This window comes from Mytilus edulis, chromosome 7, assembly GCF_963676685.1.
Source record: "Mytilus edulis chromosome 7, xbMytEdul2.2, whole genome shotgun sequence".
Classification (NCBI taxonomy): Eukaryota; Metazoa; Mollusca; class Bivalvia; order Mytilida; family Mytilidae; genus Mytilus; species Mytilus edulis.
The window spans coordinates 16,519,764-16,538,699 of NC_092350.1; the positions used below are offsets into that span (position 1 = coordinate 16,519,764).

Below are 18,936 nucleotides of genomic sequence, written 5' to 3' on the forward strand. Positions count from 1 at the left end.
CTTTGTCAGTATTTTGTATAAGTATACCAAGTTTTTCTGCACATAATAAAAATATATAAGGCAGCCCCTCTGAATCTCAAAAAAGTCTGAGAGATGGCAATTTTGAGTTACTGCAGATTGAATTTTTGTATAAAAAATAGTGATCCAATGTTAAATAGAAGGTCTAAAATTAATAAAGTCTAGTACACTTTCAATAAAACTCCATGAAATTGAATCAAACGCATTTTCAAAATCAATAAGGAGAATACCAGGTATATTATTTTTCTTCTGTATACAATAACATATCATAAATAAGTCTACTATTTTCACCAATATATATCTTCCAGGAATGAACCCTGTTTGGTTATTACTTATTAAAAGTTATAAAATAGACTTCAAACGCTCTGCGATACAGCTAGACCCAAGTTTATATATTGTGTTTAAAAGACTTATTGGTCAACAGTTTGCTTATATTGTCTTGGTTTATCTCCCTTTGGTATACAAGTAATTATCCCTCCTTTTTGGGATACTGACATTTCAACCATATTATACCCATAGTTTATTGATCTAAGAACAAAGTTACCTAAATCTATCCAAAAGAATTTAAAAAAACCTCACTGGTGTACCCATCATATCCTGGGCTTTTATTACTTTTCATTCTTTTAAAAGCAGGTGTTAATCCTGAATAGGAGATTTTCCCCTCAAGGGTATCCCTTATTTCACTTGTTAACTTGGGAACGTCTAAAAATGGAATTTCCTTATTTAGATCAACACTATTTATTGTATCCTTCTTTGAATATAAATCCTTATAGAAGTTTTTAGCTTCCAATAAAATATGTTAATTTTGTTTATTAAGCAGCCTTCATTATTGACTAATCTTGGAATTGTTTTATTAACAAAGTTCTTTGTTCCTAGGTTGAGAAAATATTTTGAGGATCTTTCTCCTTCTTCTACCCATTGCATTTTTGAGCGAACATAATGACCACGCATTTTCTCTTGTCTTAAAATTTGTAATTCAATTTTCTTTTGGTTGATATCTTCAAGAGCTTCTGTGGTTTGCATATTTTCTTCTAATTTTTGAATTTCATTTACTAAAGCATTTTCCAATTTATTTTTCTATTTTTCTTTATATGATGCAGAGGAAAATGTTTTACCCCTAATTTCTGTCATTAATGTTTCTTAGAACAGCTGATCATTAATTGTGAATCAATCTGATCTAGTGAATCTCTATTGTATACTAAAGTATACTAAATTTGCATATTGATCTTTTACTTGTTTTATTTTTAAATAAAAGATTCAACATATTCTATATCATACAATAAACTATAATTAAATTTCCACAAACCCTTCCCAATATTGAAATCACTAATTTTAAAGTGTAGAACTATTGGTGAATGATCAGATCTGCAGCTGTTTTGAATTTCTACTTCTTTTTCATTTTGATAGAAACTCCGAGATATTAGAAAAAAAATAAGCCTAGCATGTTCTGGTACCAAACAGAAAAACCTGGCCGTTTTTGGCACAACTTTTTTGAACTTTTGGTCCTTGATGCTATTCAACTTTGTACTTGTTTCGGCTTTCAAACTTTTGTATCTGGGCGTCACTAGTAAGTCTTGTGTGGACAAAATGCACTTCTGGCTTATTAAAACATTTTAAACTTGTTGCCTTTTGTTAGCTATTATTCGTGTGTTTCTTTGTCAATTGTGTTCTCCTATTTATTTATATTGTAGTCTTGTAATGTTGTGTTTTCATTTTAATGTTATATTTCACATGGCCATAAAAAGAGGGAGGTTTGGCATGCCACAAAACCAGGTTCAACCCACCATTTTTTCCTGTAAAAATGTACTGTACAAAGTCAGGAATATGGCCATTGTTATATTATAGTTCGTTTCTGTGTGTGTTACATTTTAACGTTTTTTCCCCGTTGTGTCGTTTTTTCTCTTATTTTTGAGTGTGAATTCACATTACTATAAGACGTGTCACAGTACTTATCTTTCCCAAATTCATGCATTTGGTTTTGATGTTATATTTGTTATTCTCATAGGATTTTGTCTAATGCTTAGTCCGATTCTGTGTGTGTGTGTGTGATTCAGTTTAATATTGTGTCGTTGTTCTCGTCTTATATTTAATGTGTTTCCCTCAGTTTTAGTCTGTTACCCCCATTTTATTTTTTGTCCATGGATTTATGTTTTGAACAGCGGTATACTACTGTTGCCTTTATTGCTTCAGAGGATTAACTTTTATTCCATGTAAATCGTTTCTGTCGGGGTAGTATACTCGGAAGCGATCAATTAGATCATAAGTTTCAATAAGTTAAAAGATTTTTTCTCTTGCTCGTTGATTATTTATATTTAGGTAGTTGTATGTATCTAATGACTGATTTTGAGCTAGGTTAAAATCTCCTGTCAGAATAACTTGTTAGTAGTTAAAGTTTTCAATTATTTCATTTACTTTATTATAAAAAGATGGGAAGTCATAACATGGTCCATATAAATTAACAAGTGTTATATTTTTACCATCAATTGTAATATCTACACCAAGGAAATTTCCATTTTCATCTTGCTTTATCTTATTTATTTTATATTCAAGATTATTTGCAAATAAAATGGAAACTCCTCTTCGATTGGAAGCAAAAGAATTTAAAATGCATTCTCCTCCCCATTGGTTTCTAATAAATGATTCATCTTTTTCAGTAAAGTGTGTGTCTTGCAGACAGTAAATATGACAGTGTTTTGATTTCAAGTATTCGAACACATCTCTCCGTTTCTCTCTAGAATTTAAACATTGACAGTCGAATGAGAAAATTTTTAATGAATCCTTTAAATAGCTTAGATAAAGCATAAACTTTCCATTCCTTTAATTATACTTTGACTCATACAAATGTCTATGAAAATACAAAGCTGTAATATTATATCTGAATAAACTAGTTGATATATAAATCTACCTTCATGCATAAATAAATCTTTTTTTATTTAATTTTGGATTACCTGTTTCGAAGAAAGGGGTTAATGGAGAAAATACCTAACAAATTTATACCCACTCACACTAAATTTCAACAATCAAAGAGAGACAATCCAAAATATTATCTCCCCTGTATTGTAAGATTACAAACCATATGTGTTTGTCAAGGTTTTCGTCAGTACATTATGGTTATTTTCAAAGTCTTATTTTGAATTTTTTTTTCCCCTATTGTCCTAAGAAAGACATTGGTCTCATAACCTTAAAATGGATACTTTAAAATGTTTTTCTTATATATGATGGTTAATTATATATAAGGAGGATGCAAACTTCATGTACAAAGTGTACTACAATAGCAACAAAAAATAATCAACCAATTGAAAAAAGCAACACAAAAAATCTATTTAGCATAAAGTAGCATGCACTTTCATATAAATGAACACAAGCAATTCCAAACATGTTTCAAGAGTTACAATGTAAGCATTCCAAGTCTAAAGCAAATAAAATAAAAAGGCTGTAGCCAATAATTAAAACTTGGGTTCAACCCTAAACTATAACTATTCTCTCAGAATTAATTTATCAATTAAGACCTTTACATTTCGGCCCGTGGTTTAATATCCAAATAAAAAATAAATATATAAATGCATATTCAGAAAGTTGTTTGAAAAAGAGAACTGATTCCCTTTTCTTTTTTCTTTCTTTAAAATTATTTTTCATTGACTCATTAATATATGATGATTTATTTAAAAGTAATATGAGAGAAATATTCTGTATTTTTGATTATTTAAATGAGAGTTACATGTAAGTAGATTTTTTTAGGATTGTATCTATTGTTCATTTTTAGCTCACCTGGCCCGAAGGGCCAAGTGAGCTTTTCTCATCACTTGGCGTCCGTCGTCCGTCGTCGTCCGTCGTCCGTCGTCGTCGTCGTCGTCCGTCGTCGTTAACTTTTACAAAAATCTTCTCCTCTGAAACTACTGGGCCAAATCAAACCAAACTTGGCCACAATCATCATTGGGGTATCTAGTTTAAAAAATGTGTGGCGTGACCCGGTCAACCAACCAAGATGGCCGCCACGGCTAAAAATAGAACATAGGGGTAAAATGCAGTTTTTGGCTTATAACTCAAAAACCAAAGCATTTAGAGCAAATCTGACATGGGGTAAAAATGTTTATCAGGTCAAGATCTATCTGCCCTGAAATTTTCAGATGAATCGGTCAATCGGTTGTTGGGTTGCTGCCCCTGAATTGGTAATTTTGAAGAAATTTTGCTGTTTTTGGTTATTATCTTGAATATTATTATAGTTAGAGATAAACTGTAAACAGCAATAATGTTCAGCAAAGTAAGATCTACAAATAAGTCAACATGACCAAAATGGTCAGTTGACCCGTGTAGGAGTTATTGCCCTTTATAGTCAATTTTTAACCATTTTTCGTTAATTAAAGTAATCTTTTACAAAAATCTTCTCCTCTGAAACTACTTGGCCAAATTAATCCAAACTTGGCCACAATCATCTTTGGGGTATCTAGTTTAAAAAATGTGTGGCGTGACCTGGTCAACCAACCAAGATGGCCGCCACGGCTAAAAATAGAACAAAGGGGTAAAATGCAGTTTTTGGCTTATAACTCAAAAACCAAAGCATTTTGAGGAAATCTGACGTGGGATAAAAATGTTTATCAGGTCAAGATCTATCTGCCCTAAAATTTTCAGATGAATCGGTCAATCGGTTGTTGGGTTGCTGCCCCTGAATTGGTAATTTTGAGGAAATTTTGCTGTTTTTGGTTATTATCTTTAATATTATTATAGATAGAGATAACTGTAAACAGCAATAATGTTCAGCAAAGTAAGATCTACAAATAAGTCAACATGACCAAAATGGTCAGTTGACCCGTTTAGGAGTTATTGCCCTTTATAGTCAATTTTTAACCATTTTTCGTAAATTAAAGTAATCTTTTACAAAAATCTTCTCCTCTGAAACTACTTGGCCAAATTAATCCAAACTTGGCCACAATCATCTTTGGGGTATCTAGTTTAAAAAATGTGTGGCGTGACCTGGTCAACCAACCAAGATGGCCGCCACCGCTAAAAATAGAACATAGGGGTAAAATGCAGTTTTTGGCTTATTACTCAAAAACCAAAGCATTTTGAGGAAATCTGACAGGGGATAAAAATGTTTATCAGGTCAAGAACTATCTGCCCTGAAATTTTCAGATGAATCGGTCAATCGGTTGTTGGGTTGCTGTCCCTGAATTGGTAATTTTGAAGAAATTTTGCTGGTTATTATCTTGAATATTATTATAGTTAGAGATAAACTGTAAACAGCAATAATGTTCAGCAAAGTAAGATCTACAAATAAGTCAACATGACCTAATTATAGTCAATTTTTAACAATTTTCATTAATTTGGTAAATTTATGTAAATTTTTACCAAATATAGTTCTCTGTTACTAATGGGCAAAGTTCATGATAGATATAATTGTAAGAAGCAAAATCGTTCAGTAAAGTAAGAACTTCAAACACATCACCATCACCAAAATACAATTTTGTCATGAATCCATTTGTGTCCTTTGTTTAATATGCACATAGACCAAGGTGAGCGACACAGGCTCTTTAGAGCCTCTAGTTATTATTATGAACAAATGCCAGCTAATAAACAAATGCCAGCTAATAAACTAAAAGCACATAGAAGCACAATTCAACACACATATACTTACACTCATTGTAGTAAAAGGTTCAAAATATATGTGGGAAAGGGCTTATGGTGACAGTTTTATAAAAACACTAAAGGTAAAAGGATAGATTCTTTTTTTTTATTTTTAAACAACAATATTTTTTTAATATCTATATTTGTGATATTTTAATGCAATTGTCAATAAACGGAATGACTGCTGGTGTTTGCAAATTTCAGTAAACAAACGACGCCCCAAACCAATAACGACTTCTTACATTAAAACACAGACCAGAATGATGACTTTATAGTATAACTCTATACAGCCACGTGGGACTAAACATGTTAAATCATTGATGATACAACCGAAAAACAATAAAATATATGTTATTTGCACAAAGTTCCGATAAGACTTATACCATCAATATTGAAATGATACAGTTACACGAACGTGTGGTAGTTTCAGTATTGTATTAATTTTATTAGGAAGCATACATGTATCATGTTTATGATTTAGTTTAAAAGATTAAAAAATTAAAATATTTGCTAACAATTACACTAGCAAACTTCCACTTTTGTAATTCCAGAATGTGCACCCAGAAGCGGTTTCATATTTGGCAAATGGCAAAGGAAAAGGTTTTAAAGACACACAAGATGCCGTAAGGAGCATAGCAAATAAACTCATTCAAGGTGAGTGTTTAAAGTAATCATGCATGTCCATATGTAAAAAACAATAATATTTTAGTTTTCTTTTAATTTACTGATAAGAAAGTTAATATTAATACCAAAAAAACAACATTCAAATATCTAATTTCAGTTTTGAATGGGTAAGTTTATATAAAGGATCGATAAAAAGGGCATGTGATTTCCCTTTTTAGATAAGTTTTGGTTACAGTTTCATTAAACTGCATAACCAAATATTCTATGAAAGAATTTAATAAAGGTTTTAAGCAATTTATTGAATCAAAATCACTGGTCTATTAATTAAGCAGTAATACATAAATTACCGTCATATAAATCAAAAACGTCACAACAGATACTTGAATAGAGAAAATGAAAGGTAACGAACGATAGCCCCTTTTGTCGTCAATATTAGTATGGATATTTCCGTGTTAAATCGAAATATCTAAATCTAGGAAAGGAAAGTTATTATCGTATACCTTTTTTTTCATTTAAAGTAGATTTCTTTGGGTAAACTTTGGCAGTATATGTAGATAATTGTAGATTATTTAACGGAAACATATCATCAAGATAACGATGAGTGTTGTTGAATGTATCAATTAAGGTATCCGACTCATAATAAAGATCTACGGAAAATTTTCAGGATTTGTTCAACACCTCGGTATTTTCCGCCTAGTAAGCGAAAGTATAATTATTATTTTTTACTTTAAATGCATTTGAAACAGGCCTTCACTGAGTTCATACACTTAGCCTCACAACAGTACAAAAACAAGTATGTTATAAAATGAGTCCAATGTGTGCCCATATGAATATCTACAACCTGTCGATAAAATTCGTTGTCAAAACGTACACGAATATTATCAAGGAGAAAATTGACAGCCTAAGTTATATCATCACACCTCCAGTAGGTATATCTAGCACATGCACCTTTCTCATTAGAGCAGAAGGCTTTAAGGGAGTTTCAGCAAATGTATTTAGATTCAGATTTACCACTGAATTAAATAGGAAAACTGATGTTTGATAAGATTGTGTGCAAGTGTGTAAAGCGTAGAAAAATTAAACTGTCAACAGAATCAAAGGATTCATCAAAAGCACGCAATTCATCTAGAACATCCAAAGATTTTTTTACACCCCAAAACAGTTAACTATACTTTTATCCTATATTTTATCACAAAAGTTTACGAAACATAGAGTGAGTGATAGTTGTTGAGGAACTAGTTAAAATCACAGAAAAATAGTTGCAGAACATTTACTATAGTCCGATATGAAACAATATTATACTGTGGTTTTTTTATGTAGCATGTTTTTACCTTTTTGTTTACTATTAACAAACTGTCGTATGGAAAATAACTAAATATATAATGCGTATGCTACTATTTTTATATAAAATAGCACTGTGTATTATTTTTGAAAGAATTTTTGTAAATCCCAACGGTGGTATAAACACCAATCGATTTGATAGAAGTTATAGCAAAAAAAGATCTAGATTTGAAATTATTCCTAAGAACTAAAGAGTTGTTTTAGAACCAACATATGGTTAATGCCACTACGTGGGTAAACAGTTTCACGGTATTACTGACAGCATGTTTTGGAAAATCTAAATACCAATTAGTTGTAGTACAGATGTAAATGAGGAAGGATACTGTTTGGCGTGCGTTGGTATCTATACATCCCGCCATTTTTTCATCGTCCTATGGTCCTTTTTGAACCCTTGTCTTTTATTTGTTTTGTGCTCATGTACTTTGATTAAAATTTTTAAAACAGTATTTTTCTGTTGAACCCCAATTTTTTGACATTTCTACCTAGTATTGTGTTTATTTTGCTCACATATATATGTTCAACCAATATTATAAAGATTTAAAAGAACAATGTAAATTCCGATGTATAATATACACGATAACCAGAGACTTTAAGTGCATTTCAAACGAGAATCCCAATGTTTAGGAATACAGTTACGGACATCGATATTTTTGGTTACTTATAGCAACGATAAATTATCTTCTTCAGTCACCTATATCAACGCGTTTTTTAATGGCTTATGTCTCCGTTCCGCGTTAGGAATGTGGAAAATCCCTGAGTATTTCAGTTTCAAATTCACCGATTCGAAAAAGAGAAACGAAATACAGAAGAATAATAAATAATTATTACAAAGCTACAAAAAACATATTGACTAGAAACATCTTTCGCCATCTTAGGATATACGTAACTGCAGTTACGGAATTCACATTTACCCCAGTAATCATTGGATGAAAAATGTTTGTTGTATGTTTATGCACAAAAAGGATCATGTATTTGCAACTAACGCAATTGACTGTTTAGTGAAATTTGTCTATTCCTTAAGAGTAAACAGATATCCTGAAACTCTATACTGTAATTTTAAGGGAAAACACGTATGCAAGATGCATACAATACTAAATTATGCACATTTATTAAACTTTATCTAATAACCAAGTCCCTTTCTTTTGTTTACTTTCATTTGGATACATCTGCCTGCGAAGTTGTGAACGGTAGAGTCATATCGATATTTTCTTAAAATTGGATCTTAATTCTAGGACTCTGTTTTGCAAAACTTGGATTGGTAACTTGCTGCAGAAAGTCCAAGAAGTCTGATGAAAAGGCGATTGTGCACTTACCGGAGAAAATTCCTGTCATTGAGTCCTTGAGAGTTGCTATTATGGGTAACAATGTTGAACTAGCAGCTGAATTGTGGAGCAACTGTGATAATCCAATGCGTAAGATTTTGTTCTTTGCTTGTCGACTTTTGTTTTTGGCAATATTTCAAAACAAAACATATCTTCTAGAAAATGTATGTTTATATTAATTTAGTATAAATTTTTTACAGTGTGAGACGTTCCTGTCATTGAGTTATAAAGAGTCGCTTTTGTTTTCAAAATTTCTTAAAAGGTACATGTTTAGTTTCTTTTAAAAGTATGCAAACAAATCTTTTACATAAAACCCATAGCTTGAACAAATAGGATGTGAATTTATAGAAAAGGTCAATATCTAGAATATAGTATTTACCATTGATCTTGACTTAAGTTAAAAAGTAAAAAAGCAAGGTCATCATTTGGATGAAAGATCTCTTCTGTGGACCAATGACCTCAAATCAAAAGACCTGCGGTCTCAATCACTTATGGTTGAACAGTGTCAGTTTCAAAAGTGTATAATATGTTCGTATTCATATAAGATACATTTCGCAAGAAAAAAATATAAATCAAAAACGAATAGTTAAAAAAACGAATGAAGGTCTTTCCAAATAAATTTACTTCAAGATAAAAAAAAATGTTTATTAAAATTGGTATGTCTGGTGTTAATCTCATATTGATTTAAAAAAAAAGTAAAACATCTTATGATCAATTTGAGAGAAACTTATTTCCCATCAGTCTGGTTACACAACAGAACATATTTTAGTTAATCCAATGATATAGTGTACTAGTTACTTTTATTTGAAATAACTTGCAACTTACGGTTTGAAAATATTTATTTTCTATACTACCTTTTTTTTTCAACTTGATTCTAAACCAATATAGTTTTCTGTACGTACTATTCATTGAATTCGGTGTAAATGGCTATTTACGGTTAATTAAAAATCTCTTCCGACTGAACAAAACCGGATATAGGTCTACCAACCTCATACAAAATACCCTGCAGCTTAGTCATGTATAAATATGAATGTATAGCTAAAGTCAGACACTACAACGTCAAATGTGTTTATGACCCTGAACTCTTTTTTATAATCAAAAAGCAAGTAACTTTATTTAATAACCCTATGTCAATTTTCAATATGATTGAATAATTATATAGCTGCTAATACAGCGGGTCTTTTTTAAGTTATGCTTTATTCTTAAAATAAATATATGAGAAACGTCTTTCGAAACAAATTCTTGTTGCAAAAAAAAGGTAGAGGAAGAAAAATATAATTATCTGAACAAAATCAAAAGGTCATTCCCCAGTAAGTAAGAAGACTAGATAACTATGATAATCAGAACAGAATGAAAAAACCGTGCACAGCAAAATTGAAAGGCTTAATAATAATCAAAACAAAATCAAAAATATTTTCACGGTAAATTGAAATGCATTCAACTGTATATGTTTTCCACCCCTATGTAAACATTTGAATTACATTTGAGTAAAAAAAGAATTAAAAGTTGTAGACAATGAAATCTCAGTTTAAAAAAGATATTAACTGTGTTTTTGGGTTGAAAAAAAAAGATAAATTATATTACGCCTTTTAAAAAAGCGTTTAGTTTGCTTGTGTGTTTCCTTTCGAACATCACTTAAGTCTCTTGTAACACGTAAAATCACAAAAAAAAATAACTCTGAGGAAAATTCAAAACGGTACATGTGGTTCCTAATCAAATGGCAAAATAAAAAACCCAAACACAATAAACGAATAGATAACAACCGTCAAGAGTTACCTGTGCGGCTTCTTGATTTCTACACAAAAGATCCCCCATTGCAATGAATAATATCAGAGATACAAGTAAACGAAATAACAACGGCCACGTTTAATGACCATTGAGTGACAGGTAACAGAATCAAACAAACAAAACCCGGAAATTGATTTAAAGCCGATAATATCTCTCATAAACGGTTATTTTATGGAACAGCCATATTTTACAGTAAGAGTCTGTCAAACGAAAAAGTATTAGACACACAATAATTTCTTACTTCAAAATCCAATACAGATAAAAAGGAAGTGCCTCTACAGACGTAAAAAGGCCGTTCCATTATGCAGTCGGTATAAAAAAACAGAAGTTGCGACTAGTATTTAAAAATTGTCGAATTTACAGTTTAAACATTAGTTTTCATTGATACACAAAATGTGTTTCAGAAAAATAAACTTATTTCTGTCAAATTTTTAGTTACAGCTCTTGTCTCAATCGTTTACCTGTCTGCTATGGCAAACAAAGCAGAACAGTTATTTGAGGAAACACTTCAAACTGATATTTTATCTCATTCTAGGTAAGACTAAAATATATTTGTTTTGAAAAAAATACCGAAATATTCCTTCATCGAGGGAAGAAGTTCAAATATCGAAAGTCCAAGTTTTATTTTAAAGTATATATAAAATATTGAGATAGGGTCTGATTGCCAATAAAACAATTACAATATGTATCTATCAGAGTTCAAAAGGAGTGGATGCAAGCAATTATAAGCCACCGTACGGTCTTCATCAGCAAACACAAATTATACCATATACATGTAGTCGGCGATTAAAATCTCAACATGAAAATGTGAAAAAGACTAAAGGAGAAAACTGAAGAACCAATTCATTTCAAAACAATTTACGAAAAACAACTATGTTAAACATGACCTAACAACAACTACTGTATTACAAGCTCCTGACGTAGAACAGACACTTACAGAATTTGGTAGGCATACATAATATTCCTATAAAGACAAATTTGTTGTAGATTTGATATTGTGTTTTACATTTATAATTGTTAACTTAATTATTGAGATCAGATCAGTTTAAAACTTCTATAGCTCGACTATAAAAGTTCGTTTATAACTGTGATCCCTAAGCATATCATCATATTGTCTAGATGAGACCTCAATTTTCGCAGTATTCATCATGAGCATGAATCAACTATAATATTGTTTCTTAGACATAATTAACGTTACTTTTTTAAATGCTTCAGAGCTTTTTTTGTTCATTTTTAGAAAATTTACCTCGCGTGCTGTAAAACTTTTAGACAAATTGTTTATTCACAAGGAAACAATGGCTACTAAAGCTCTTGACTATGTTTCCGAAGTTTGGGATCATAAAGAAAGTCCTTTACATTTCGGACATCAATTCAACATGGAAGAATTTATATCTCATCCATCTGCGCAGAAAGATGCCAGCAAACGGATGTTCCCTTACGTCAACGACGACGACACTACAGTTACTATGAACAAACCAACAGATAGAAGTACTACAAAGAATTTCAAAAGTCGGGAATGTTGGCCATACATAAAGGTTTGAATATATTCAAAATACTAGCATGTGTTTTATAATAACAAATCTTGCATGATAACAGATAACATTACTAATAAAGTACCAGTAAACATTTACAATATGGATTGTATATAGATATAGGAAAATTTGGTGTGAGTGCCAATGAGACAACTCTCCATCCAAATAACAATTTATAAAAGTAAACCATTATATAATTATATATATATGTATTACACGAAGTTGAGAGCTCACATTAATATATACACGTAATTACGAAAACCCGAATACAATGGGTTTGTTCTAATTTTCATTTTTTTTTTTTGAAAAATTAAGAATGACATCACAAACACATCATTTTCATGTTAATATATTTTTTTGAACGTTTTTTTTTTTTTGTGTGTATTTCTTTTGCATACAGTTTGTTCATTTTTCTGTACTTTGACATTTCCAGAACCATGGAGTAGAACTAGCATCTTCAAATTTGAAATGCTTAAATGTTGTGTTAAATTTGATTGCTTAGACTGCACACAATCAATTTAAACAGCGTCTGAAAGTCTGAAAAAATCTTACTGTTTTTCATTTGCTGTGAATTCCGTCGATTAGAACTTGAACATACGAATTATCGTTTCAGACTAAAATCTTGATACTCGTGTCAGAGAATCAATTTTTTTATTGATATACACTGTATGACTACTATTTGATGTTAGATATTAGATACACCCATGAAGGGGCTGTCCTAACTGGTGGTGTCTGGTTTATACAAAGATGTTATTGTTGATGCAACATCACATGATAGGAGGCACTCTTTTAATTATTTGACCTTATTTTGAGAAAAAAATATGATTAATTAGCATTATCCATTTACAGTCAATTTTATTTTAGTATAAAATACATATATATATTTTAGAACCATCTTCACCTAGATTCGGCATGGACATTATTAACAGCACCTTTTGCAAAGCTTTCTATCCACGCCGTAAGTTCATATTAACTTAATTTGAAAATAATGAAACCACCATATGCACATATTATAGGGAATTCTGACTAGCAACAAAATATAATGATTCGTTTAGAACCTGAAATACAACTCTAGCCATAGTGTGAAATGTATTTTTAAAATCCATTGTTTCAGCATTTAAAGCTAAATTTTCTGCTGGTGTATGACGATCTCTTAAAGTCGTAAAATAAGTACCCTTTTCTTGATCCGTCACTCCAATATTCGTATATCAGTCATATAAGCTATTAGCCAGTAGATTTAAATAAAATTCTCAGATCATTGAAAGAAAGAAATTTTCTGAATTAGTGAATATATCATGCCAACAAAAGTTTGATGTTCTCTTCACTACTGATATTTATTTACGTATAGAAGCAAGTATGTTCAACACATCCTTCTTATATTTTTCTTAGTTAAACATTGTTAAATTTAAAATTTCTTTTACCATATTATGTTTGAAACTTGTGCTTATTCTTATGAAGAAATGCAGACATTTAGGATTCATTCGTCACAGTGCATAAAAACTTTCACTATACATATACAATTAAAAATGATCAAACTATCATAATCTTACGATTTTAAACATTTTTATGAACTCATAACAATACTTTTGATTATTCAGATAGTTTTTGTTGCGGCTTTAGTTATGTTCAGCATTTTTCTCACCCGTGATTTAAAAACAGAGATTTCGGTATTAGAAGGGATGATATTCATTTATATTTGTGGAGATTTCTTGGAGGAACTATGGAGTATGGTGAGTAAATTTCATTCCTTAAATGTTCTACCTAAATAAACGAAGATGTGGTATTAGTGCCAATGAGATAATATTCCATCAAAGTCACAATTTGTATAAGTAATACGTACGCAATCAACACGGAGCCTTGACTAACTTCGAACAACAAGCTATTAAGGGATTGAGAAGTTAAGTTTGTGAAACTTGCTTATATAGAATTCATGAAATTTGCTTAAAAAAAAGTAAATGGCTGGCGAAAAAGGAAATAATTTGCATTCTTAACAGGTACAATTGAGCTTCCAACAATTCTAAAGTTTGTTTGGGCTTTGTTGGCCAGTTGTGTATTTTCATTCATCATACATCTCCTTTTGATTTCAATTAATTAAATTTAAGCAACTACTGATGAATATAATCTTTTCAATAACAAAGAGGTAATTGCTTCCGAGAACAAATCGAAACACAAACGATAACAAATTAATCTAGATGTTTCTTATACAAAAAAGTACGATTGCCTTTTATTTCTAATTTCTACTTTATTTGAGCTATGGTGAAAAGTTGTATCATTGCAGTCAAAAGACATCTACATGTACTAAAGGAGAAAAATCGAGGGAGTTCTAGCTATCCCGCAATAATTTTAGTTGTACACTCTAGAAGTTAAGATTTCAATAAATTTCTGAAAAGTGTAGGCCATTTGCTCTTAAACATAAGTGAATCTGTCGTTATAAAATGCTGAAAAAAACTCAAACATATATACCATGTTTTGTGTTGACATTTTCTTTCTTATAAAATCGTTACAGATTCGACCTGAAGATTGTTCCTGGTCTTTTCAAAGAGTATTGCTGCATTTGTTTGATGTATGGAACATTTTGGATTTTGTATGCTTCATTTTATACATCGTCGGCTTTGGATTACACTACTATTATCCTGATTTGCTTTTGCATACTAGACGAATCTACAGCGTGGCTTTGTTCATAATGTTTCTACGCTTGTTAAACTTATTACTTTTAATCAAACGATTTGGTATTATCATTATAATGATCAAAGAAATGGTGAGTTGTTCAAATTAAAAAACAAAACTTTCTTTTTCTTCACATTAAATCGTTAAATCAGTATAAACACGGTTTTATGGATTTTCTTATCCCAGGAATAGATTACCTTAGCCGTATTTGGCACAACTTTTTGGAATTTTGGACCCTCAATGCTCTTCAGCTTCGTACTTGTTTGGCTTTATAAATATTTTGATATGAGCGTCACTGATGAGTCTTATGTAGACGAAACGCGCGTCTGGCGTACTAAATTATAATCCTGATACCTTTGATAACTATTTACACCACTGGGTCGATGCCACTGCTGGTGGACGTTTCGTCCCCGAGGGTATCACCAGCCCAGTAGTCAGCACTTTGGTGTTGACATGAAGATGAATTATGTGGTCATTTTTATAAATGTCCTGTCTACAAAACTTTGAATTTATTGAAAAACTAAGGATTTTCTTATCCCAGGAATAGATTACCTTAGCCGTATTTGGCATAACTTTTTGGAATTTTGGACCCTCAATGCTCTTCAGCTTCGTACTTGTTTGGCTTTATAAATATTTTGATATGAGCGTCACTGATGAGTCTTATGTAGACGAAACGCGCGTCTGGCGTACTAAATTATAATCCTGGTACCTTTGATAACTATTTAGTGTTGTTATGATGTAAGGACACATGTATATTGTTGTTGACTGTATTTTGCAACAAATATAATTATGTTATTCTTTTCGTCAGCTTGGTCCCTCGTTTAGGTATACTTCACGTTTCGTTTTATGTATATAAACTACATATTCAAATGATTATTTCATTTTGATTTTAATCAAATTTATATTCTTATTGGTTTTACGAAGATAATCATGATAAAGTTATTGGTTATGTGAATATAAACCGTTTGATAAAATGGTAATGAAAAGACCATATCAAAGGATAAAAAAACAACTAGTGTCAAAACAATATGTTCTATCCATTTACAAGAAGAAGAAAAACATTATAATCATTGATTCGATGTTTTATTCTATTACATGAGTATTAACAATGAGTGATTTGTCTTATTAATTGGCTGATTAGTGGTAACATAACAACGAAAGACAACAATTAAATAAAAAATCACAACAAATGTTGGAGGAGCCATTTCCAGATCTGTAAACATGAATAGTTTATGCTTCACTAGTAGAACCTGCAATTTATATTACATTGAAGAAAATTAAACGTGGATTTTTTGGCAATCATCTGTTCTTTGTATTCTAGCTTGTGGATCTCGTTGAATATTTAGTGATTCTAATCATACTGATGTTCGCCGCTGGTATAGTTTATCAAGCAAATATTTACCCAAATCATACAGTTACAGCATTTCCGAGAGACATACAGAACTGGCAAATTTGGTCAATCCTAAAAATACCTTACTGGCAGGTCTACGGAGAGTTGTATTTGGATGTTCTAGAAGGTTTGCTAACTATATAAGATATGCCTATTTCAATAATTCAGATACATATAACCATACTGATTCTTAGACATATTTGTAATGCATAACATATTAGATGGGTCAATGCATTGGTAATGACAAGTTTAATATGAATTGCTTGCAGTGACAATCAGGTTCTAATTCAAAACCAACATAAAATCGTGTTCTCTATGATGTTCAACTGGTCTAGGTACACATGATAGCTTGTGGTTATTATTTTGTAAATTTCGAACAAAGCGAGTTCTATCCGTAAGGTTTACTTTCTTTTTTTCATTGTACATTAGCATGATAATCCAATTTTTACAAATGAGCATGCACATGTTTTGTTGAAATCCATCCAGTATAGACATCTCAACTCTATATAACATGTTTATAGCTGTGAACAGATAGCAATATTAATTTATAAAATACGAATTCAAATCGGCCTATTGGTTAATAGTAATATATTATAACATGCCATTTTCAATATCGGCCATAAGTATCATTCAAATTCTCCCATATAATACTTAAACGGTATCCAAGGGGTTATATTGCTCAAAATCAGAAGATATTGATCACAAATTGTACATATGATTAAAATAACAGCAAAGTTTTATCATTTTGTCTAATAAGATCGTGCATTTGTTGTCATTTACTAATATACTTGTTATTATGAAGCTTCCTTATTGTGTTTAAAACTAAAGTCATTGAATGTCAAGTTAGATTTTCTTTTATTATTGGGTTTATTAATGTAATGATTTTGCTGTCAGTTTAATCGATGTTCCTCGTCCGTTGTTGATGTTAGAAACACTTATGATGTCATAACAGGGCACAATAACATGATGTTTGATCCGTGCAGAAATATGACTACGGCAAATTTGCATTTATTGTATTTGTAAAAACCGATGTTTTTCTAAAAAAAATATGTGATAAAGTTGAATGTGTATTAAAAGTTTCATTTGATCTTGGCATTTTAACTACCGAGAGTTTTTTTTTAAAATTGGATGATACATATTGTATTAGATGTAAGTAAAACAAATAACAATGAAAATAAAACTGGTATGGATAAATTCAAATATATACAATGAGAATTCACTCCAACTGCGTAAAAGTGGCTACCATTCATTTCATCTCTGTATGCTCATTCAATTCTCTCTACAACATATTGTCATACTTGAGTTTCAAATGATGCAAGTGATATTTACACTTCTTTTTGACGAGCTTCATACTCTATTATGCTGTTTGTATACATTTATGTCTGGGTCTAGTGTCACAGATAAGTATTTAGCTGACAGAGTGCAAGTTTAAGGTACCCATCTAAGTTCTGACAGCTGTGATTAGTTTGTTTTAAATATTTTACTTAATCTTTAATGTTACATACTGTTTAAAAGAGGGACGAAAGATACCAAAGGGACAGTCAAACTCATAAATTTAAAAGAAACTGACAACGCCATGGCTAGAAATGAAAAAGACAAACAAACAACAGCACACATGACACAAAATAGAAATGTCTATTTTCCTGGTTTCATGATGCTTTAAATAACTCAAATACAATACAAATATGGATTCAGAGGGAAGATTTTTCGTTTTATTTTATAAAAGTATTCATTGGATTGGTCCGGTCACAATATATTTATGCGCAAACTATTTCATTTGATACAAAATGTACATATTAAACATTTTAACACTTGAGAGAGATTTTATGATTAAGCTAAGTTTTGTGAAATTTAGCTTCAGATGATACTGGATGCACAACTAATAGTACATTATGGATGAACGATCCGTCCTTAAACAGATGCCCGACATCCGACTGGCTTCCCCCTGTAATCGCTGCTACATATATGATGTTAACGAACTGGTTGCTGCTGAATATTGTTATCGCAATGTTTAGGTGAGAATACTTATGGTTAAATCCGGTAATATGTATTCTTTTCCTTGCAGCTTTCATTTAGTGGGAATGTATGCCGATGAAAAATGATTCGATATCATTTGATGGGAGATAACTGTTAACGGAAATAAAAACGTTAAAACCTTGTTGTGTCCGATTGTGTTTAACATTCTTATTTTACCAATCAGACAGTTCGATGGATCTTTTATAGACAAATTTTCAGTATGTCTGAGCTGATGTCGAAATTTATACTGTGTTTGAAAATTAACAAATCATTCTTAAACGTTAGCATCGTAAAACACATTTTTGTGTTACTTTTATACAAAATGCATAAAAAAAACAGTTCATATAAAGAAACTTGAAAAGTTACAATAACAGAACATTGCAACACTGTAAAATATAAAGCTTTTTGGCATTCAATTTAATATGTCAATCTAGTTCACGAATGAAACTTAAATACTTGTATTCATCTGTTTACCAAAAAAAGGGAGACTTTAAAAATAAAATAATTATGAAGGTTTGATAATTCATTTCTATTTTTTATTTTTTTTTATTTTTTATTTTTGCTGTTTTTTATTGTTTTACATTTTGTACTGTTTGCCACACTATTTGTTAGAATT

General features: G+C 30.8%; 1 protein-coding gene across 2 annotated transcripts in view; it reads left to right on the forward strand.

Moving 5' to 3' along the window:
• The window catches only part of LOC139480858 (transient receptor potential cation channel subfamily M member-like 2), a 68,154-nt gene that overhangs the window by 43,393 nt on the left and 5,825 nt on the right, over positions 1-18,936 (forward strand). For both annotated transcript variants that reach the window (XM_071263778.1, XM_071263779.1), the window contains 9 exons: positions 6,192-6,294; positions 8,838-9,017; positions 11,151-11,250; positions 11,953-12,250; positions 13,137-13,205; positions 13,846-13,977; positions 14,754-15,005; positions 16,236-16,431; positions 18,160-18,319. In XM_071263778.1, the coding sequence (XP_071119879.1) occupies positions 6,192-6,294; positions 8,838-9,017; positions 11,151-11,250; positions 11,953-12,250; positions 13,137-13,205; positions 13,846-13,977; positions 14,754-15,005; positions 16,236-16,431; positions 18,160-18,319 (1,490 nt within the window). The remainder of the gene's footprint in view (positions 1-6,191; positions 6,295-8,837; positions 9,018-11,150; positions 11,251-11,952; positions 12,251-13,136; positions 13,206-13,845; positions 13,978-14,753; positions 15,006-16,235; positions 16,432-18,159; positions 18,320-18,936) is intronic.